Source organism: Antechinus flavipes, chromosome 6 (assembly GCF_016432865.1).
Source record: "Antechinus flavipes isolate AdamAnt ecotype Samford, QLD, Australia chromosome 6, AdamAnt_v2, whole genome shotgun sequence".
NCBI classification, from domain to species: domain Eukaryota; kingdom Metazoa; phylum Chordata; class Mammalia; order Dasyuromorphia; family Dasyuridae; genus Antechinus; species Antechinus flavipes.
In genome coordinates, this window is record NC_067403.1 from 41,229,680 (window position 1) to 41,252,425 (window position 22,746).

The 22,746-nt window shown below is 41.8% G+C and overlaps 2 protein-coding genes across 3 annotated transcripts; one reads left to right on the forward strand and one right to left on the reverse strand.

Moving 5' to 3' along the window:
- Nucleotides 1–1,637: 1,637 nt before the first annotated feature.
- On the reverse strand, nucleotides 1,638–2,456 carry LOC127541378 (basic proline-rich protein-like). The gene has a single exon (XM_051966664.1). It carries the CDS (start codon nucleotides 2,454–2,456, stop codon nucleotides 1,638–1,640), a length of 819 nt encoding a protein of 272 aa, XP_051822624.1.
- Nucleotides 2,457–3,577: 1,121 nt separating this feature from the next.
- REST (RE1 silencing transcription factor) lies at nucleotides 3,578–22,494 on the forward strand. 2 transcript variants are annotated; one of them, XM_051964367.1, is made up of 4 exons: nucleotides 3,578–3,882; nucleotides 3,973–4,497; nucleotides 11,410–11,493; nucleotides 20,563–22,494. In XM_051964367.1, exons 1-4 carry the CDS (start codon nucleotides 3,588–3,590, stop codon nucleotides 22,326–22,328), a joined length of 2,670 nt encoding a protein of 889 aa, XP_051820327.1. In that variant the 5' UTR covers nucleotides 3,578–3,587; the 3' UTR covers nucleotides 22,329–22,494. The 2 variants fall into 2 exon arrangements, with proteins under 2 accessions (XP_051820327.1, XP_051820326.1); XM_051964366.1 differs by having other exon boundaries at nucleotides 3,578–4,497.
- The last annotated feature ends 252 nt before the right edge of the window (nucleotides 22,495–22,746 follow it).

A 22,746-nucleotide genomic window follows, 5' to 3' on the forward strand; every position in this document is an offset into this window, starting at 1 on the left:
GCCGAGGCACTGTGACGGCTCCTGCCCCAGGTGCCTGCCCGGCCTGGCTCGCGTGGCCGCCGGCCGCTTGCTAAGGGGCGGCGCGGTCAGCGGGGAGCTGTCCCGAGCCGTGCTTGCCTTCTCTTCCCAGCCCGGCCTGCCTTTACAAAGGAGGAAGCGGTGCTGCCAAAGATGGAGAGCTCTCCCGGGTGCATGCACGCGTAAGCGAGCCGAGATCCGGCCCAAGTCCGCGCTGTGGAGCCCCCGAATCAAGGAGGGGGCCCTCGCTTTGATGCCCCCCCAAGTATGCATGTAGTCTCTTTTTTGGACCCCCAGGAAGTGAAAACGAGGGCGGTTTAGTGTAGACTCCCCAGGTGCAACCATGTGCTCGGGCTCCTTCCCCCCTGGCCCTCCGAACCGGAGCCCCAGAGACGCAGCCCAGATTACGAAAAAAGGGGAAGACGGCTGCCAAGGGCTCCGGGGGGCGCGGGGTTCGCCAGCCCCGCAGGACAGCGGCGACGGCCGAGGCGCCCACGGGACGTGCCGGGAGGCGGCGCGCGCGCGCCCGCCGGGGACGCGCCGGGAAGCGGGGGCGCGCGCGGGCAGCCGGAGGGGGCGTGGCGCGCTGGAGGCGGCGGCGGCGGCGCGGGCGGGCGGACTGCGCCGCGTTGCCTCCTGTGCTGGAATGTGCGGATCGGGCGGCCGCGCGGCGCAGCAGCCTCGAGCACTGCCCCCGGACTCTGTGACTCTGACGGCCCCGCTGCCCCCGCGGGCCCCGCACTAGGTCCCCGAGGAGGCGGGAGCTGCCGGGGAAGCCTTCGCTGCGTGAGAACCACCTGCAGCCGGGCTCCCCGGGGCCTGCTGGATCTCCGCGGCCTCGGCCCCAACTTTACTCGTCGGAGGCTGTTTTCCTCCCGCGAACAATCGCTGAAAGTCGCGTCCACAAAGAGGAAGAGGAGAAGGAGGAGGAAGACGTGCACGTGCTGCCCCCCCTTCTCGGAGCCCGGTAAGTACGCCCCTTCCCCCCACGGCCCGGGCCCGGCCGGAAGGAACCGCACTGAGGAGGGGGACAGAGCTCAGGTAGGCTGGCGGCGGCGTGGGGGAGGCGGCGGTGGCGGCGGCGGCAGCAGCAGCAGCAGAGGCGCTGTCCAGGGCTGATCTGCGGCTCAGGCTGCATTGGCCCGGGCGGGGGGAGGCCGATCAGCGGGCTCGGGTTACACCCCCGCGACGGGCGGGGGAAGGGAGCGGGCCGCCGGGGCCTCGCCTCGGCCAGGTGACCCGGTTGGCTGGGCGCACCTGGCCCCCTCGAGGGCGCCGCCGCCGCCCAGGCGCCCGACCCCCAAGCCCACTTCCTGCCTCTGTCCGCTGGGGTCCCTGTGGCCCCGCACCCTCGTAGGCCCGGCCCCCAGCGGCGCGCGGCCTCCCGCTCCCCACCCCGCCCCCTCCCCGGGCCCGGCCCGTCCCGAGCCGCTCCCCGGCCGGAAGGCGCTGTTGCCTCGGAGCGGACGGGCGCCGGCCCATGAGGCTGGACAGCGATCCGGGCTGCGCCGCTGCCCTCCCGCCCCTGCCGTCCTCCGCAGCACCCCCACGCGAGCTTCGGCCCTCCCCCCCATCCCCAGAGCCTGGGCCCGGCCGTAAGGGGGGCGGGGGACTCAACTTCAGAAACTTCCGGAGGGAGAGGCGGCGGGCGGGCGGGCCCGGGCCGGCGTGGGTGGGGGTGCCCGCCGGACCCCCAAGGGGGGGGGGGCGGCCTCCTCTCGCTGGCGCCCAGGCCGGAGTTGGGCCGCTCCTCGCCCCCGAGGGAAGGAGGAGAATTGTGGGGGCGCCCGAGTCCGGAAAGTGCTGGTAAAGCCGACCCCCCCTCCCTCAACTTCCCCATCTCCGGGGGCACGGGGGCGACGACGAGGAAGTGCGGGCCCTGGGGCTGGGGCGGCCGGCGGGGCCGAGGCGGGGCTGGGGCGGTCGGGGGTGCCGAGGCGGGGCCGGGGGCGCCGAGGCCGGAGCCGCTTTGTGTCGGGTATTTGGAGAAAATGGCCGAATGCCTGTTTGCGGCAGGAATGCAGCCGTGGAGGCAGCGGAATGTCTGCAGTCCCCCGTGCTCGCGCGGGCCCGTGGGGAGCCCCCGCCCTGAAGACCGGGGCTTGGCAGGGGGCGGTGGGGGGGCGCGGGGGCCGGCCGGGCCGGGCCGCCCTGTGCTGGCATTCTCCTGGAAACTTCGCCGAGGCCGGGGGCGCCGGGCCGTGCTGGCTTTGTTCGGGCCTGGCCGGGCAGCGGTTACGGGGGCACTCGGCCACGGGCTTCCGAACTGGGCTCCCCCGGCCCCCTTTGTTTTCTCCCCTGGTGGGGGGGGCAGCGTGACCCCCGGGGGGGGTCAACCGGTCTGGAAGGGCCCCGGGCCACCATGGCTTCCAGGCCTCTGGGCCGGCGGGCCACAGGCAAGCACCAAGTTGCTGCTGCCACCCCTCCCGGGGGCACATCCACACTTGTTTTTTCATCCATGAGGTCCCTGGCCAATCAATATCCTACTCCTTTCCTAGGAATTGGGGGCATTCGCTTTTTTTTTTTTTTTTTTTTTAAACCAATGGAAGCCTTTAGAAATTAAAACAAACTCGATGGTCCTTTTCACAATAGGTTAGTCATCTGGAATTAGGGATTGAGTTCCTATGAAATTCAATTAAGTTGACCAATTACCGCGGTCTCCCCCTTTGCAGACTTGTCTGTGTATATATAATGAATGCACAGCGTGGCTTTCAGAGGCCTCCGAGCTGTAGGATTCAAGAGACCAGTAAAATGTGGAGGGGAGGGGAGAGCTCTGCAAAGTTATGGAAATGTCTTTCCATGAAGTGCCACAGATGGAAAAAAAACGGGAATTGAAGAGGAATTGTCACTTGTTAACTTTTTGCACCTGAAATTCAGAAGGGAATTGGAGAAACCAAGAGAAAGTGGAGAAACCAAGGAAGGAATATAAATCAAATAAATACATATTGCACTTATTTGAAACTTTGTTGGTAACATTATTGAAATTGACATTTATTTTTGAGAAAAATCAAGCCATTTTGTTTGGGATGTAGTACCCTCCTAAAAATGTGATTTAAAGTATTTTTAAACAGCATTTAAAATTATTTCCAGTTCTCTTGATTTTAATACTTGATTTTATTGGTCTGGTGCATTTCCTTTGACTAGACTTCTTAGGAGTTGCTATTGCCAAAAAGCCGTTGTAGATAGTAGTCCTTTAATGATCATCTCTGAATTTGTCTAAATTAGCCAATCTTCTCCCCTAGAAAGCTTTCAATTTGTGTTGTGAGGCTGCATTTTGCTTGTGTAGTCTTTCAAAACTCAAGGTCATGCCTGCTGTTGAATGGTGGCCTTGGATTCAGATTTTCAGGAAGAAGATCTCTTAAAGCTCAATTTAAAATAAAGTAAAAAGTGTTGAGTAATGTATTTGAAAAACTACTTGAATTCAGATTTCTGGAAAAGGCAAGATAAAATTTTCTTAGGCTCTAAAAGCTTTAAAGCTAAGTAAGTTATTTGAGCTTTTGGTCTTAAAATTCTGCCTTCTTACCTGTTTGATTTTATTTGTTTTGGTCTTTGCTTACAGAGCTGCTGTTATGGCCACTCAGGTGCTAGGTCAGACTGGAGGCAACGGGCTTTTCACTGGGAATGCCAACATCGTCATGGCATTGCCTAACGACATGTACGACTTACATGACCTCTCCAAAGCTGAGCTGGCAGCACCTCAGCTGATTATGTTGGCCAACGTGGCCTTGACTGGGGAAGTGAATGGCGGTTGCTGTGACTACATGGTTGGAGAAGAAAGACAAATGGCAGAGTTGACCACGGTGGGAGACAACAACTTCTCAGACAGTGATGGGGAGGGTCTCGAAGGGGCTCCTGGAATAGAAAGTGAGTCAAATAGACCTGAAAACATGGAATTGGGGTCTTTGGAAATCATTGTTGTTGACCCTCAAACTGTGTATGAATCATCTGTTCCAGAGACTTTTAGTTCGGAAAAAGATCCTCCCTCAGAGACCCCCTATCAGCCAGAGACCCCTGAGGACAAATGCAAGAGCTTGAAGAGCAAGCCTTTCCGCTGCAAACCTTGTCAGTATGAAGCCGAGTCAGAAGAAGAATTTGTACATCACATCAGAGTCCACAGCGCCAATAAATTTTTTGCAGAGGAAAATGCAGAGAAACAAGCACAGCAAGCGCAGACTAAGGAGTCGGAGCCTTCTGTTGCCGAAGAAGCCGATTTTTCCAAGGGGCCTATCCGTTGTGACCGGTGCGGCTACAACACCAACCGATACGATCACTACTTAGCTCACTTGAAGCACCACAACAAAGCTGGAGAGAATGAGCGGGTCTACAAGTGCATGCTGTGCACCTATACCACCGTGAGCGAGTATCACTGGAAGAAACACTTGCGAAATCATTTTCCTAAGAAAGTGTATACCTGCTCGCAGTGTTCCTACTTTTCAGACAGGAAAAATAATTACATTCAACATATTCGAACACATACTGGTAAGTTTTTTGGTTTTTGTCCATTTTGTGGGTTGTGTTATGGGAGCCTGTTATCCAGACCTGCTTTTGCCCCAAACTGCTCTATTGAACCTTAGGCATGGGTCTTGATCTTTATGTGCTCATCTGCGAAGAGAGGAGGCTGATCTGGAAAGACTAAAATCTTTTAGAACTAGTGCTGTTTGCACCAGCAAACTTTAGATTGTAAAGCAAAAGTTCATTTATCAAGACTAATTGGAAAAAGTAGTCTACATTAAAGGACTTATTAAAAATTTCATTTTACTTTCCAGTGTATGCAATAATATAAACTGAATGCTAACGATCTTTTTGCATTCTGTGGATTTAATTAAATGGAAATTTACCTGTGATGCTTAATGTTTATTTTCCTCTAGAAAGGACATTCCTTTCCTTTAGTGTAAACCTCCCCCCTTTTTAGATAGTACAGCTGTCAAAGGAAAAGCCCCTCATATTATTACATCAGCTTAGGAGAGACAGAATCTGCCTGGTAAGTTGGGAAATTTAACCTGATTAATTCTCATTTTACAACTCATGAAACCTCAAAAGTCAAGACTTCTCTCTACATGAATTAATATTATAGTCTTCCGCAATTTGCTCATTCCTCCCCCCCAAAAAAATTTATTTGGGAATAAAAGAGATCTGTTAGACCTTTTTATCGTTAAAAATGGATTTAACTTTATAAATAAATGGTTGGCACTTTAGTTGTACTAAAGTTTTCGCATATCTTATATTTTTATACATGGTATAAAAATGCTTATATATCAATAACATCAATACCAATCAATTATTAAGGGCAATATGGAGACAATAAATATTCTAATATGTTATTATTTAGGTGGAAAACTTTATTACTATTAGGCACCTTCTACTGAGTAGTCAGTTTTCCCAGAAGAATGCCAGAGCTAAGGTACAAAATATTAAGGTGTGTTGGCAGATGTGTTTAGAGATTTCTATTTGTCTATACAGTTAGTAATATTAATTGCCTTGTGTTAAAATGGAGTCTCTCACAATGAAATATAGGATTTAAAAGCCATAGTAGATGGGCCACCCATTTAAAACAATATTTGATAACTAATACTACATCAGTGCTTATTTACCTGGCCCTTTCTAAGTGTTTTCCTTACAACCACCTTGTGAGGTGGCACAGTTAACACTGTTCTGCTTGAGTGAACAAGAGTAGAGAGAGAGCTAAGAGGCTCAAACCCCTGAAGAAGACTAAGGAGAGGATGGGACTCCCAATAATTGTGGTAGACCTCCTCGCGCCTTACTTAGCCAAACCTTCAGATTCCAGTATGTTAGCCCCGTGAGACAGGGAAGAGGTCTGAATGATCCTGCCTGAGAAGGGCTGTGACAAGTGTGCGAATGGAAACCCCTCTTCTGGAAGAGAACTTCCATGTTCTCTCCATGCTTGTAGTTTCTGCACACAGCACATTGGTAAAGGGGTTCCTCGGAGCTATACTGGGCTTGCTCACTCGTCAGTACTGGAAAATCAATTGGATTGGTTCTTGAATTATGTAGTGGGTGAAGTGTGCCCTGTATTTTGTGATGAATGATCGATCTGTGGGCATTTTATCCATTTTTGTAGCTTATTGGCTAAAAGAATCTTGAGCCAGTTCTGCCAACCAGGATACTCCTGGGTAACCTTTCCCGTCTCCTGGCCATTATGTTCTTCCTAACAGGCAGATTCATTTTAGCGATAGCCTAAGAGAAAGATTAGTCTGAGAAACAGGAGTCAGTGCATTTCAAAAGTTTTTAGATTCTCTTATTTTAGTCTTTACAATTCCTTCCATTCATTAGCATAAATGCATTTTTAAAAGAATTCACCCAAAACTGAGCTAACTTTAATACAGTGTTTACTCTGTGCCAGACACTGTGTGTAGTGCTTTTCAGTTATTGTTTCATTTGATCCCAAAATAACTCTGGGAGGTAAGTGCTGTGTGGCTTATTGCCATTTTACAAATGAGAAAACTGAGGCAAAGACAGGTTGGGGAACTTGGCTAGGATCCCTGCAGTTAGTTAATATTTGGGGTCATATTTAAACTTTTTTTTTTCTGATTCCAGGCCCCGGTGGCCTGTCTACTTCATACAATGAAGTTTGTCCAGGTGACAGTTTCAATTAAAAAGCAATTTTTCTAAATAAGGATTCTGAGTAGTGCTACAGATTGTTAGTACTGTGATTAATTCAGGTTGGAAATGGCAAGAATTTATCAACCCATGTTTTTTTTAGCTATTGTCATAAAATTTCCATATTACCTGAATCCATAGTGGAATCTTCATTAAACTTTCACTAGGTCATAGCCCAAACTTAGTGTGTATTTCTTTCCAATTCAGAATTTGCAGCCCTGTAACAGGTTTCAGTATTTGGTTGCGTTTCTTAGACATGTGGACTGATTATTTGACAAACTAATCTTAGTTAAAATAAGATCTTCCTGATCTTATATTTTCTAACTTAATACGTTTTTTAGTTTCTTGAAGAAAAACTGTACTTGAAAATGGCTTCTGGGGAAAGAAGGATTGAGAAGCAGTAGAACGTATGGAGAAATGTGGGAAGAGAGGGAAAAGGGCCTACTAATAGCCTAACAAGTTTTTTTCCTTTTTTGTTTTTTTAGATAAATGTCATTGAGAATTTTAATTTAATAATGTTTTGGAAGAAACATAAAGATAAAACGTCTTTATTTGGGGTGTAGAATGTTTATATAGGTTTTAACTGTTTTCTTAAGGGGGAAGGATATATCAGGATATAATTTTTAAAAGGCATCATTAAGAAAAATGAGGGGCAAGAAAGATTGAAAGAGCCTGCCAACAAATACATTGATAGTTTTGGAAACTTGATGGATGAATAGCCTGAGAAGTAGATCTTACCCATTCGTGATATTATATTCAAATTTTAATAAATGCATTCCATTGAAAGATTTTAAGCAATAGATTGGTTGATTCAAAGGATTATAGAAGATGTAGCTAATAGCTCGTTATATAATACTCTTGATTTGTTTCATTCATTAAATTCCTTCATGGGAGGCAAAGAAATGGGAAAGAGATCAGTAAGGAAGGATCATCCATTTAGAGCTGGAAAGACCCCAGAAGTCACTTAGTCTGCCCCCCTTCCTCACCCTCTCTGTTTCTACAGAGGAGGTCACTGAGGCTCATGGAAGTAAAGGGACTAACCACACTTCCAAAGTGGGATATGATCATGTCCTCTGAGTCTCAGCCACTGCTTCTCCATGTGCCATGGTATCTTTAAGGGCAGAAGTGCCCTGAAGGAACTTGCAGTCTACTAATAACCAGTTAGGAGGTAAAAGAAAGACTGTAATAATATTTTTTTCCTGTGAATTGTCAACAGCAGGACAGAAATGATTCTCCTTTTGGAGAAGGCTTCATTGAAGAGGTAATGTTCATTTCTGCTGTGCATGAGAAGTTAAGATTGTTGGTGGTAGGATTTAATATTATGTAGGGTAAGAATTAATGAGTAGTCTGCTTTGTTTAGCAGTACTTCTTGGTATTATTCTGTTTTTTAAAATCTATTTTGATTCCATTTTATCCCATTAGAAGTTTTAATAGACTTTTTAAACTGTTACATAGGATTCATTTGAGGTTGTTATAATTGGTAGCTTTAGGATGGGACTGCTATGTAGTTTAAAAACTCATAGCTATCAAAACCATTTACATTTTTGATCACTGAGATTAAAAGTCTTATTTCATATGTTTTTCATTATACTGTTATGCCTCATTTATGTTTTTAGTATTGAGGATCAATTGTTGAACTCTGAAAGTCAGTGGAGTTTAAATATGTCAGGATATTGGTTCTACTATGGTGATCCTTGGAGATTCTTTTTATTTTTAGAATTTTAAAACATTTTTAAGTACCTCTAATCTCCTCATTGATCATTTTTAAATTGTTTGATGTGGAAAGACTGTAATTTAATCAATTCTTAGAATTGGAAAAGAGCAAAATAACTTGCCCAAGTTCTTTCCAGCAATTTGTCCATCTTCCTTCAAACTGCTTGTTTAGTCCATTCCTTTTGTTTTATTATTTTGTTATTTACATGTAAGTTTGAAGGTAATATAGTTTTGATGGCATATTACCTCATGATTTGGAGGAAAAGTCAACCATATCTCTCTCTTCTCCTTCCCCCCCAGTTTTGTACAAGTTCACAAGTTCTCTCTAAAATGAAATTTTCCATCATGGGAGAATGTTTCTGGTTGAAATGCTACCCCTGAAGTCTAGTTGACATTGTCAACGTCTTTACTCCTTTTGGTGACAGAAGGCTTCATCTGTCGGTCACATTAATCCATCCACAAGTGTTTCCTCCTAGTAAAACCTGCCATTTTCTTAAAATGTCTCCAGACCCAAGTTGTTATGGTAAACAGAGGCCTTTATTAATAGGACCATCCATTCCTAGCTTTTATGCATTAATTTCCGGTCCATTCTCCCTACTCTTTTTTTCTGTTCTCACATGCATTTTATTCTCTTCCCCCTCCACTTTTTCAGGACAAAATTATAACTTAAATTTGCATTTTGAGATTTACAAAGTACTACCCCTTAAAGTAGACTCACTCTTAATCTCTTTTTTTAACCAGATGGAGAACTTTGAGGCCTAGTAAAGTTAATTAACTTGCCCACAGTCACATTGCTTCTAAGTGTAGGAGTTGAAATGTCTCCAAGTGTAAGAGAATAATAGAGCTTTCCATTATATCAGATCACCTTTCTGATTGCTTTCACCTGTGATTTCATTCGTTAAGGGAAACTCCCTGGTGTGAAACTGCATAACTCTTAACCACCTTGTCTCTACTCAGAGGCCTGCAATATTGAGAATCAGTAGCCTCTTGTGGTCATGCAGCTCAGGGTTTCCAGGGGCAGGACATGAGCTCACTCACATCTCCCCAGCTCCAACACCAGCTCTCTGCCGTTGACGGCAGATTTGTGACTAGTATACATGGATTTGAAGAGAGTTTCCTTTTTTATTTGTGTCTCCCAGCAGAGTTGTGCTCAGCAAATGCTTGGGGGAAGAGGGGGGGAGGGATCTGATGAAAGTGGAGAGGAAGTCAGGGCTGCCCTTGGCCCTGGCTGGAGTCACAGCAAGGCATGCTGGGGGAAGAAACTGAGGCACGAAGAGATTGGGCCGCTTGTTCAGAGTCACAGGGCTGGTGAGCGGGCGCACGACCCGGGCTTTCTGGCTACAGGAGGCGGGAGTGTGGCGGGCAGCACCAGGGCTGCTGCGGACTTAGCCTGGGTGGGAAGATGGGCCCAGGTTAGAACTTCTGGAAATCTCCAGGCCCCTTTTGGCTGTGTCTCTTGCCCACTCCCCTCCTGCTGTCAGTGACAGCTGAGGGTTTTGGGGCATCCCACAGAATTTCTCTGAGTGAGGAGGGACTGTGGTGTTCTGGGGTCACAAGCACAGCGGCAGAACTGGCACTGGGGCTTTTCCTCCAGGCTTGCCTTCCTAGTCATCTCCAGAGAAGCTGTAGACATGAACTTGAGGTTTTTATTAGTATTATCCATAAAGTGGTTGTGAATACTAATCCATCTCGTAAAGTTGTTCAGTCTGCTGTGGCTCATGAAGCTTGGCAATCCACTTCAGAGACGCGTCCCAAAAGTGTTAGTGCAGCGTTAAGCTTCAAGAACAAAGCTACGGTTTTGGCATGCCCAGGGCTTCGTCTTGTTTGAGCCTTCCAGTAACCCTTTGGGGAAGACCGTACAAGTGTTAATTAATACTGCCATATGATGGGGATAGTGGGAAGAAACTTAAGTTCTTAAAGGTCACAGACTATAAGTAGAAATTGAGCCTACATTCTCTAACTCTTCCTAAGTCCTATGTTTACTAATTTAAGCTTTTGTAAAAGCACTCTCCTCACAATAAGTCTGATAGGTAGTAAAAAAAATTGCCTGAATAATTGTTGTTTGTATCTATATTATCGTAGGTGTAGGCCTGGTCAAAATCAGATTTTTAAAGAATTATATATTTTTTAAAAATTCCACAATTGTGCCAGACTAATTTATGATACTCTGTATTTTCAACTAGCTAAAATATTATTGTTATTAGATACTTAAAAGTACATGGAGGGCTGAAGAATATTTTTTTTAACTTTTTATTTTTCAAAATACATGGAGAGAACTTTCAACATTCACCCCTACAAAATCTTGTGTTCCAAATTTTTTCCCCTTTCCTAGACAGCAAGTAATACAATATAGGTTAAACATATACAATTTTTCCAAATACATTTCCACATTATCACACTGTAAAAAAAAAATCAGATCAAAAGGGGGAAAAATAAAAATTTTTAAAAAGCAAATAAGCAACATCAGTTAAAAAAGGGAAAATACTATGCTGTGATCCACATCCAGTTCCCACAGTCCTCTCTCTGTATGCAGATGGATTTTTTTATCCCAAGTTTAGTGGAATTGGTGTGAATCACCTCATGTTGAAAGGAGCCACGTCTGTCAGAATTGATCATTGTATAATCTTGCTGTTGCTGTATACAATGTTCTCCTAGTTCTGTTGGCTTCACCCAGCATCAGTTCATGTAAGTCATTCTAGGCTTTTCTGAAATCAGCTTGCTGATCATTTCTTACAGGACAGTGTTCCGTTACATTCATATTTGGCCATTTCCCAATTGATGGGCATCCACTCAGTTGCTGGAGAGCATTTTGAAGGATCATTTTTATCATGTTCAACTTTAAAATTTGTTGTGAATTCAAAGCAGATTTATGCAGATGTTGAACTGAATCAAGGAATATTCTGATAATCTTAGTTGCATACTAGTCACACCATTATATCAATTGTATTTTGCCTGGGCTTAGATGGTGATAAGCATTATATGTGTTTTGTCAATAAGTAATGGATCTCCTATGTATTTTGCTTTATTGAGATTTTAAATATATGATTGATTTGTTTGCAGGTGAACGCCCATATCAGTGTGCTATGTGTCCCTATTCCAGCTCGCAGAAGACACATTTAACTAGACATATGCGTACTCATTCAGGTTGGTACTTCTGTCATGGTTGGTAAACACCTTTTAGAGGGCAAATTATTTTAAGAACTATTTCTTCAACTTTTATTAAAAATATATTTTGAAGTGTGTTAAAATAATGACTTATCTGATAAAAGGCTTATGTTAGGTAAGTGTTCAGTTGATAAACTAGCTATAATTACTAAAGCAGCTTCTTAGTGATGGTATTGATGTTTTTATATCATAATTAAACTAATCTGTGGCTCCACCTAATGGACACTAGTGAAGTTTTCCACTTTAATTCAATGGATGTTTAGTAACTTAAGACTTTTGTGAGTAGGAAAATTTATTGTGATCACTTCATTAGTGATGGGATCCTTCCACCACTGAAAATTGTAACTCCTCTAATTTAGCAAAGTCATCAAGAATTGAGTGTCTGTTACAGTATTGGCAACCTATTATGTATGAGCCTCCCCAAATTTAATTAGGCCATAAACTTAATCTCCCTATAATTGAGTCATTTCCAGATTAGTTGGAATTCTCTTAGAATGTAAGAAGGAGTCTTGCTTCTGTTGTGTGCTATATTTTGGAATTGTTTTTTATGCTTTTAATACATGCAGAATTTTGGGGTTGTGAGGACTAACTATTATCTTAATTTTTCTGATGCCTTTTTAAATATCATTTCTCAAAATACCTGTACCTCTGCTTGGTGAATCTTCCCTAGCAACAGAAAAAGAAAAGAGGGGGGGAGGGTACAGGCTCTGTTTGGTCATCATTAAGCAATTCAGCATTCATTTTATTTTTTAATGTTCTTGTAGTTATTGTTTATATTGGTTTTTATGGTTCTGCTTTGTATCAGTTCAAATAAGTTTTCTATACTTTTGTGAATTCCTCATTTGTCTTTTCTTGAGACATAGTAATATTATTTTGCATTTGTGTGCCTCAAGTTGTTAAGCACTACCTTATCATGGAGCATTTACTTTGTTTTCAGCTCTCTGTTGTCACAAAAAGTGTAGTGCTCTCTAGATTTGGGGAATCTTCCTATTCTTGACCTCCTTAGAATAAATGACATGTTGGATCTCTGCATCAAAAGTTTTGGACATTTTTAGCAACTCTTTCCACCTAATTCCAAACTTTTCCCAGAAAAGTTGGAGTAATTCATGGCTTTACTAACAGCATATCAATGTGCCAGCGCCTCCTTTTTCCAGGACTTAGATTTTGCCTTTATCATTCTAGACAATTGATGCATGTGAGATGAAGCTTTGTTTTGATTTGGAGTACTCTTGCAAAATTAGTGATTTGGGAGCTTCACATTTGTTAGTAGTTCTGAAGTCTTTCAAGAGCTCTCTTTTTCTATCTTTGGACTTGCTTCTTCCTTGTAAACTCTTGGGTCTTGGATATTCATGCTAACCCTTTAGCCCAGCATAAAGGAAGGGGGGTTTCTTGTTGAATGCTCTCTGAAATAGAGAGCTGTGCTGACCCCCTAGGAGTCCTCAAGAAAGGACTCTTCTCTTCTCAGTTTTACATGCTCCCAAACTTGACTGGGGATGATCAGACCCTGGCATACCAGTTTCTAATAAATAAGACCTAAAAACAAAAAGTTTCATAAAGTAGTATATTTGGTGTGCTAAATATTACAGGGGTGGAAGGTAATGATGTCTTAGGTTTCCTTCCAGCACAAAATTGGATGGTCCCATTTATTTGAGGATAACTTTTGCGTGAATCTTTGATAAGAATGCCTGTTGATAATTTACAATGGGAACACTAGGGTAACATGATAGCAAGTACTGGTCATTTGGAAGGTGTGCTCCTTCTTGATGAACAAGTTTATTCAGCAGACCAAATTTAGATGTTGTTTGGTGAGCAAAAAATTAGAAAAAAGAGCTTAGGTGTTGGTATGAAAGGAGAGTTACATTGAATATAGCTGTAGGGCTGACAGGGACATAATCTGCCATGTATGTTCTACTTTGGGGATAGATCATTCTACCTGTGTAGACTGGACAGCTCTTGAAACTATCACACAAGGATCCTCAGGCAGCTCCAGTGACGTGGGAAAGCTTTTACAGCCCAGATCCATGCAGAATCCCAACTCTTCTATTCTTTGTGACATTATTTTCTCCTCCCTGCCCTGCTAAGATTTGGGGTTATATTTATGGTGGTTTTCTATTAACAGATAAAGGGAACCTCATCATTATAAGCTATTTCCACATGAAAGCATAAAGTCATAACTAATCACATATGTTACATGTTTATTCTTGTTTTGGTTAGAGATTTAAGTGTTAACCTTATCCCTAGAATTTAGGGTGTGTGTTACCTTTGGGGCAGGGGGAGGGGAGGTGTTGCTGTGTAGTCCTTAACATTTTTTTAAGGAATTAGGGCCATTTGAAAACAATAAAATGATTAAAACTTGGTCAGCTCCAGATTTTATAAATTACTTTATAAATTGTGTGTGTGTGTGTGTGTGTGTGTGTGTGTGTGTGTGTGTGTGTGTGTAAAGGTGTTGCAAAGCCATTTTAAGGTTTAAGTATGGCATGTAGCAGCACAGACATTTTAGTGTTACACCCTTTGTGAACATTATTGTCCTGGCAAACTTAAGTGTGTTGCAGAAAAAACAAACAAACCATACACTCTAAGCTACTTAAAGATTTTTGCCTTTATCATTTAAAGGAATATATAATAAAAGGCATATTTTTACTTAATATGGCTTTGCCCCTATAGTATCAATTAGAATTTATACTTATTTGTACCACCCTCCCAGTTTCTAGAATGTTATCACTTAGGAACCATTAAAGTTTTTGGCATTCTGACTTTTCAGAAGAATATATTTGAGTTGTGATTTATATTGATGAATCAAAATTTTCCGGTAATTGGGTCTATTAAGAACCATTTATAAATATTTTTTACCATTTTAGATTTAAAAATCTAAAACCATTTTACTTTTCCATGTCTTAATGAAAATGTATTTATACTTAGCAAAATGTACTTTTTGTTGGTGATTCAGAATTTTTATTGTCAACATTTTAAAAATATATTTTTGATATTTTTTAACATCAACTGTATTTTCAGGATGTCTTCTCTGTTTAAAGGTTAGAGCTCCATCCTCTTACACTTGCTTCTTGGAGGGTCCTAGTCTAAGCTACTTTCAGAGAGAATTGGTAACTTCTGGCTGCTACCATCCCCGACACTCCCTTCAGAGAGCCCTCCATTCTTGCTAGTTTTGGACATACCTATATCTCTTGTCACTTTTTGTGTACTTTTGGGGTGGAAGAAGTCATTTCACATAGTTTTTCCTTGAATATCTTGACGAATTATCTTTGGGTACAGAGCTAAAGTTTTTGATGCAGCAGGTTTGTGGTGATGAAGTGTATAAAGTCATCTTGACTGGGTTTTTTTGGTTCTCATTAGCCTTCTTGGGTCATATGCCTAGATGGAGGACCATGTAGGTGAGAAAACTTATAGATATTGTTTACTTTTTTCTCATAATTCCACATTGCTTCCAGAATAACTGGACCAATTCAGAGCTCATTGTGCCTTTTTTTCCATATTCTCTCCAACATTGGCTCTTCCCATCTTCTGTCATTTTTGAGAATTTCTCAAAAAAAAAATGGCTAAAACATGTTTCATGTGGTGACTTAATATATATAAAAAGTACCATAAGGGGTATTATTGAGGATGCCTTATAAGTGGAAAAGCGAAATGGGCTAATCATGTGGTATGAGAAAACAAAAGCAGATCTCTAACCAAAACAAGAATAGCTATAAAAAGACCAAAGCAAAGACCCATTACCCTTTGGTTAGGTCCTGTGTATTATTTATGAGCAAACATGAGCTAGAAATGCCCAAGATGAAAAGGCATGGATGAGCTCCTACAAATTGCCCTCAGGTGGGTCCCTGCTCTTCAAATAGGAGCTTTTGCTGAGAACTTGCATCTTGTAATTTCTACAGTGTGGGACTTGAATAAGCCTGTTTTTAATGAAGAATCATTTTATTGGATGAGAAACCTAGAAATTCTTTTGTTAAAACTTATTACCTCAAATCAAATTTTTTTTTTTTTTTTTTTTTTTTTTTTGGCTTAGGCAGTTGGGGTTAAATGACTTGCCCAGGGTCACACAGCTAGGAAATTTTAAGTGTCTGAGGGCAGATTTGAACTCAGGTCCTCTTATCTTCAAGTCTGGTGCTCTATCCACTGTGCCACTTAGCTGCCCTAGCTTGTCTTAATCTTGAGAGAATTTGAAGACTCCTTATCCAGGTCCATCTGTTCCTTCTCACCTGTGCTGCTTTCTTATATTCCTTTCTCTTTCCCCCTTTGAGGCTGAATGTGTTCTTGGGGATTTGCTAGCTTGTGTGTTTCCTTTTTAGTCTCAGAATTGAGCATCTTGATGGATGCCTGCTAGTTCCTTTCATTCTTTCTCTTGTCTTAGACTTTTGGACCCAAGCCTTTGGTCTACAGTTTAGAGTCTTGATTAAAGAGTTGCCTGGGGCACGGGGAAGGTCAGTGTCTTGGCCAGGTCCGCTCATGAACCTGGATGTTTCTTGACTCCAGAGCTGGCAGTCTGCCTTCTGGAAATTTAGCTATTGGCATCTGTTAAACCACTCTGCATTCATGGGAGTTAAACTTGTTCAATGTAGGACTCTATATTTATGTGGATTAAAAGTAACTTTATTCCGGACTATTGATTTTTTTTTTTTAATCTTGATTCTCTTGTCCTATGTAAGCTTAGTTTTGTATAGTGTCCAGTAAATAAGAGGCACCTAATAAATGTTTTTGTTGACATTGTATCTATTAAAATCTGATAAGTGTGTCTTCACCAAGAAAGTTGTTGAGCAGAAAGCTAGATGTTCCTCTAGTTTGACATTGTTCCAGTTAGTAATCCTTGGGTAGTTGTTCAGTCCTGCATCCATGTAACCATATAATCTTTCCCACATTTCCCTACTTTGTCTAAAATAGTCTCATCATTTCTACTAATTAAATGTTTCATAGACTTGAGAGATCCATGATTGATTTCATCCGTTTGGTTACTTTTTGCCACTGGCTAGTGTTGGAACCTAAGAGGTAGATAGGTTTTGTGGGTTACTGTAGCAAAGAACCAACATAGAGACCTGTCCATGGGCACTTATCTCAGTCCTCATCTAATAGATATGCTGTCTTTTTCTATAAGCATAGTTTTCAAGAATACCCAGTATGTTATCATAGGGAGGACATAATTAGAGTACCCTCCCAGGTTATCCCAATAATTAACTTGTTAAAAGAAAAGAAATGAGGGTAGTTTGCTATGAAACTTTTCTCCAAGTGAAACTAATTTGAGTTTCTTTTTTCCATTTTTGAATTTTGTTAGTTGTCAAACTTGTCTGTAGTTTCTGGACTTGACCTTTTTGTTTTGTTGTAAATTTTCTTGCTTTAATTATTGAGTTCATTTGTAGGGAAGAAAGTGAAAAAATGAACAATCATCAAAAGAAAAAACAAATTTGTTAATAATCCTTGGATAAAAGATATGATCACATTGTTATTAGGTTTGTCAGAATAAATTTAAAAGTTGTAAAACCTAGTTCTTGTGGTGTTATAGAGAAACAAGTTACCACCATGGCTAATAGTTGTAGACTTATATGAATACACTTAGACAGTAAATGTTACTAAGATCAGATCTATTTCTATGAGTAAAGGAAAAAACAGGGAAAGGAATGGGAATGAATTAAAAAAAAAAATCCCCATAATGACTTAGATGTGACCCTTTGGGAATGACCTATGAAAGAAAAATGTTTCTGTGTACTTTGAATAGGCATCCTTTATTGGTTTTGAACAAAAATATGCTTACTCAAAATGTATTGTCTTTTGAAAGGACATTATTAATAATATTGCATATATTTCCATATGTATTTGAAACTATATTATGTTATGTTAATTTATTACGTAGGATATGTTCAGATTCTTTAATTGGGGAAGTTTATAGCTTAAACTGCTTTTTATGCTTTGATGGGGGTTTTGTGTATTTAATATTAAGCCATATAGTATGTTTTGAGAATATTTTAAAGAACCATTTACCATTATATATGCATGTGCTTGCTTTATTTGCTAGAATTTGAATCTTTTAATAATTAAGCATCTTATCATTACTCATTATGGAATTGTCGTCTTAATATAAGGAATTTTAATGTCTTGGATAATTTTGAGGCTTCCCTTTTACTTTAATATAGATTAAAAATCCTTTAGAGTGTTGAACAACTTTAATTTTTTTTTTTGAGACTGTGTGAATATTCTGTTTGATCAATTGTTAATTTCCATTTTTCTACAATGCATTCCAAAGGACCAGTTGGGTATGGATACCATTTGGTAATATTACTATAGAGTGATCTAGCTGGGTATGTACTCTGATAGAATGTGTGTTACTCTATTGCTCCTTTTAATTTTTTTTTTGTACTTTTTTCAATGTATTTGTGATTGTATTTTTTCCTAGCTTATTCTTTTATGTGCCATATTTACTTATGTTTTCCCTTGAAATACTCTTACTTTCAAAGTGTCTTCTCATCTTGTGATGAACTTGCCAAAAAGAAATTCTTTTAAGTAAGTTTCTCTTCAGTTCAATAAATGTTGAACAAATACACCTCTTGCATGTGGCTAAGATTAGGAAGTCTGCCCTAGATTCATATATATAGAGCTATATGAGATTTCAGAGGTCTTCTACAGCTAGTTTAAACCATCCATCTTACCAAGTGTGAAATCGAAGTCATATATAGGTAATGAAATCAGAAGAACAATTTGAGCTCAGGACTTCTGATTCCGGAATCAATGCTTTTCATCTAGCAGAGGAATAAAATGCAACTAAAATATACAGTGTATTTGCACATGAAATTCATTATAAAATGCAAAGCAAAATGCTTTACAAGTTTCAGAGAAGAAAAGTTTCACAAAGGTGATATTCGAGTTGGAGTTAAAAGAATGGGTAAAAAGAGTGGTTTGCCATTTCCTTCTCCAGCTCATTTTAAAAATGAGTAAACTGAGACAAACAGGGTGAAGTGACTGCCCAGGATCACACAGATCTGAGGCCAGATTCATACTGAGGAAAATGACTCCAAGCGTGGCATTCTGTCCACTACACCACTTAGCAGGTTTGATGAGGAAGAGGACATTCTGAGGTATCTAAGATTTAGGATAGAGAGAGAGAGATTGGGGGATTCAGTATTTTAAAAGAAAAGTTGAATGTCAGGCAGAGAAATGGGACTTGCTCAGGAGACGTTAAGGAGTCCTTGTTGATGATTGAACAAAATCACTGACTTGATCATGAAGATTAAAATGGCTGCAATTTGAATAACTAATTGAAACAGGGAGAAATTGGAAGACAGAACTAATAGGAGGTTGCTACAGTAAGCCAGAGCCTCTGGATGTGGGGTATAAAGCTTTTCAAGTGAACGAGATGGCTGAAGTAGAGAATGTAGAGAGAAGTAGGAAGAGACAAATTCGTCATCAGAATACTGTGAGATAGACCAAGAAAGTGTCTGGGGATGAGTTTGAAAACAGAAGTTAAACTTAGTGATTCTTTGTCAAAGGAGACAAGAGAAGGGAAGAAATGAAAACGGGATGCTGAGAACATTTGGAGCATGAAAGGAGAAATTGCCTATGAGATAGCCTTAATTTCAGTGAAATGAAAGTGTTAGTGAGGACATGGTGGAGAATTTTACATAAATGATTTAAATCAAAAGCCCCCCAATTTTTCCTTCTTTAAAATGAACAAGCTAAAATCAGTTCCTAAGTTCCCTTCCTGCAATGACAATCTTAGGATTCTTGAATGAGGTGAACAGAGTTCTGAACTTTCACCGTGGTAAATGTGATACAGAGTTTGTGCCAGCATAGTCATTGGATTAACTTAAAGGAATATCTAGTTGTTTGCCATTGGCTAGGAAATGAGGAGAGTGAGTTACCCCTTTCCTTTTCCCTCCTTTCCTTCCTGTCCATCACTCTCGAAGTCCTGATGGTTTTATGCTAAGTGGCAGGGATACAGGAAAAACAAAAATAATGTTCTTCTTTTTTTTTTCTTAATAGCTTTTTATTTTTTCAAATACATACAAATATACTTCTCAACATTCATCCCTGCACAAAACCCTGTGCTCTAAATTCTCTTCTCTCCCCCCTCTCATAGACAACAAGCAGTTCAGTATAGGTTAAGTATGTAGAGTTCTTTCAAAAACATTTCCATATTTGCCATGCTACACAAGAAAAATCAAATCAAAAGGTAAAAGAAAAAAGACACAAGAAAAAACAAGTAAATGAACAGCAGCTACTAGGTAAAAATAATATTATTTGGTCCACATTCAGTTTTCACACTTCCCTCTCTAGGTAATGATGGTCTTTCTATTCCAAGTCTATTGGAAGTGCCTTGAATCATCTCACTGTTGAGAAGAACCATGTCTATTACAGTTGATCATCACATAATCTTGTTACTGTGTACGATGTTCTCCTGGTTCGTTCTGCTCCCTTCACTCAGCATCAGTTCATGAAAGTCTCTGCAGGCTTTTCCGAAATCAGCCTGCTGATTGTTGCTTATAGAATGATAACAGTCCCATTACATTTATATACTGTAACCCACCCAGCTGTTCCCCAACTAATGACATCCAGTCAATTTCTGGTTCCTTGCCACTATAAAAACAGCAGAAATAATTTCTTGACTTCAAAGAACTTACATGCTAGTGGAGGAGCATATGAACATGGCTAGGAACATAATAAATAGAGCTAGAGTGGATGAAAGGTAATTTCAGAGGATAAAGCTGGGGGTACCAGGAAAGATCTCCTGCTGCCATATATTACTCTACAACTATTAAGGAGAGCTCATTTTAAGAGGGATGAGATTCTCAAACTTAAAGTTGCTGGAAATGGTAGCAGAAATGGATAACAATAAGTCCTTTTACAATCAAAATTTTGGTAAAGAAGAGGTGAAACCATAGTAGTAAATATGGCAACTAAAAGATGCATGGGTCAATATTTTACTTTGTGCATATTTGCTTAAGTTTGGGTACATTGTTTGCATCCATTCCCTCTACATTTGTTTCAATTAGTTTTGAATTCATTTTGCTTAAAACTTATTTTCTTTCCACTTCTCTTATCTGTCTACAGGAGAGAAACCATTTAAGTGTGATCAGTGCAGTTATGTGGCCTCTAATCAGCATGAAGTCACCCGCCATGCCAGGCAGGTTCACAATGGGCCAAAGCCACTGACCTGCCCTCACTGTGACTACAAAACGGCCGACCGGAGTAACTTCAAAAAGCACGTAGAACTCCATGTGAACCCGCGGCAGTTCCTTTGCCCCGTTTGTGATTATGCTGCTTCCAAGAAGTGTAACCTGCAGTATCATATCAAGTCCAGGCATTCCGACTGTTGTGATATTGCAATGGATGTTTCCAAAGTGAAACTCAAAAAATCCAAAAAGAGTGAGGCAGAGAATTGTGCTTCTGATAGTGTGGCCGCTGAAAAAACTGAAAAAGAGCCAACAAAAACAAAGGGAGAGGCAGCAGAAAAGATGAGTGAAAAGAGTGTAAAAGTTGAGAAAAAAGAAAAAGAAAATGCCTCAAAAGAGAAAAAGCCAGGCGCCTTAGGCCAAGTGACCACCCGAAATCGAAAGTTGGCAACAGAGTCAAAGGAGGTAGATGTCAAAGCTGGGAAAGGTTCAGAAAAACCGTGTAAAAACAAGAAAATGAAAAGGAAGGTGGAAAGTGAAGCAGCTCCTTTAAGTGATAATCCAGTGAATGATACAGAACCTGTGGCAAAAAAGAAGAAGAAAGTAGAGGGCAAATCTAGAAAGAGCCAGGAAGCTGGCAAAGACGAAGTCCGCGCCGAAGAGCATAAGAGACAGAAAGCTTGCCTAAAGAAAAACAAAAAGAAGAAAGCTTTGAAAGGTAAACACGGTAAAAAACCTGGCAAGTCCGTGCAGGCAAAGCCGATTCCGCTTGAGCTGGCCCCTGAAAAATCTCCTCCTCCCCCTCCTCTTCCTTTCCCTCCAGAGGATCCAAGGGAGAAGTCTGACAGCCCTGGGGAAGAGCCCCAAAAAGAGGAGGTCCTGGTGAAAGATGCCTTAGCGCCCGTTAAGAACCCGATAACCGACGAAGGCCAGGGCTCTCAGGAGCACCTGGCAGCGCTTGAGCCCGCAGCAGCGCCCATCCCTGCCATCGCAGCACCTGCTGAAAGTGTGGCAAGTGCAGAAAGGAAAGACCAAGAAATGCTCCCGGAACAGCGGGAAGAAGACAAAGAAACTGCTCTTGAGAGAGCGCCAGATGAAGTCCCAAGGAGGGGTTCATGTGGTTGTAGTCCATCATCTTGGGAGCCAGGGGACAGTCTTCCTGAGAAAGAGCATCAGACTGACACCGTGTGTGAAATGGAAACTGAACCGAGTCCAAGCCCAGTACAGCATCTGGCTGATAAAGACTTGACAGCTGAAGAGCCGCCTTCGCTGCCAGAACCGCCCCTGCCAGAACCCCCACTGCTGGCAGAGCCCGCGCCGCCCGCTCCTCCAGCAGCAGCAGAGCGGGCCGAGCCGGCCTCCCAGCCCGGGCCGGTGCCGGTGCCCTCCTCAGTGCCCGCTGCCGCCAGCGAGTCTCAGGAAATCGATGAAGATGAGGGCATCCACAGTCATGATGGCAGTGACCTGAGTGACAACATGTCTGAGGGCAGTGATGACTCTGGGTTGAATGGTGCTCGATCCGTGCAGGAAGAAACCAGTAGGAAAGCTTCCCAGGAGGAAGTCTCCACAGCAGTTGAAGCAGCCAACTTTGTCTGCATTTTCTGTGATAGGTCTTTTAGAAAGGAAGGAGAATATAGCAAACACCTTAATCGACATTTAGTCAATGTCTACTACCTTGAGGAAGCAACTAAGGAGTTAGAATGACTCAGCTCCCTCTGAGCAAGCCTACAATTCTTGTATGAAAGATCTCTGATGTTTGATGAATAATTCTTGTAGTAGACAGTTCCTTTTTAATTTTCGAGTAGTGTCTGATGATTTAAGGTAGATACTTTTTCCTCACCACCCTTGTACAATAGTTTGTTAATCTCTTGCATACACTAGTAAATCCAAGGAATCGGATTTCTCATTTCTACTAAACAAGTGCTAGTGGAAAACTATTAGCCTTTGCATAAATTATTTTTAAAATGAGATTTAGAAAACAAAATATTATACACAAATGTTCTATTGATCATACAGTTAGCAGTAGTCAGTGTTTTTCTCATTTCTAATCTCTAGTTTTATCTAAAATACATTTTATTTTTTGGTTCCTTGTTATGCATAAATCAGCATATTGGTAGCAAAT

Excerpts from the sequence above, each read along its gene's own strand:
- REST (XM_051964366.1), top strand. The coding sequence starts at position 3,588 with ATGGCCACTCAGGTGCTAGGTCAGACTGGAGGCAACGGGCTTTTCACT. Across the intron at positions 4,498-11,409 it reads ACATATTCGAACACATACTG|GTGAACGCCCATATCAGTGT; the intron begins GTAAGTTTTTTG and ends ATTTGTTTGCAG. Across the intron at positions 11,494-20,562 it reads ACATATGCGTACTCATTCAG|GAGAGAAACCATTTAAGTGT; the intron begins GTTGGTACTTCT and ends ATCTGTCTACAG.
- LOC127541378 (XM_051966664.1), bottom strand. The coding sequence starts at position 2,456 with ATGTGCCCCCGGGAGGGGTGGCAGCAGCAACTTGGTGCTTGCCTGTGG.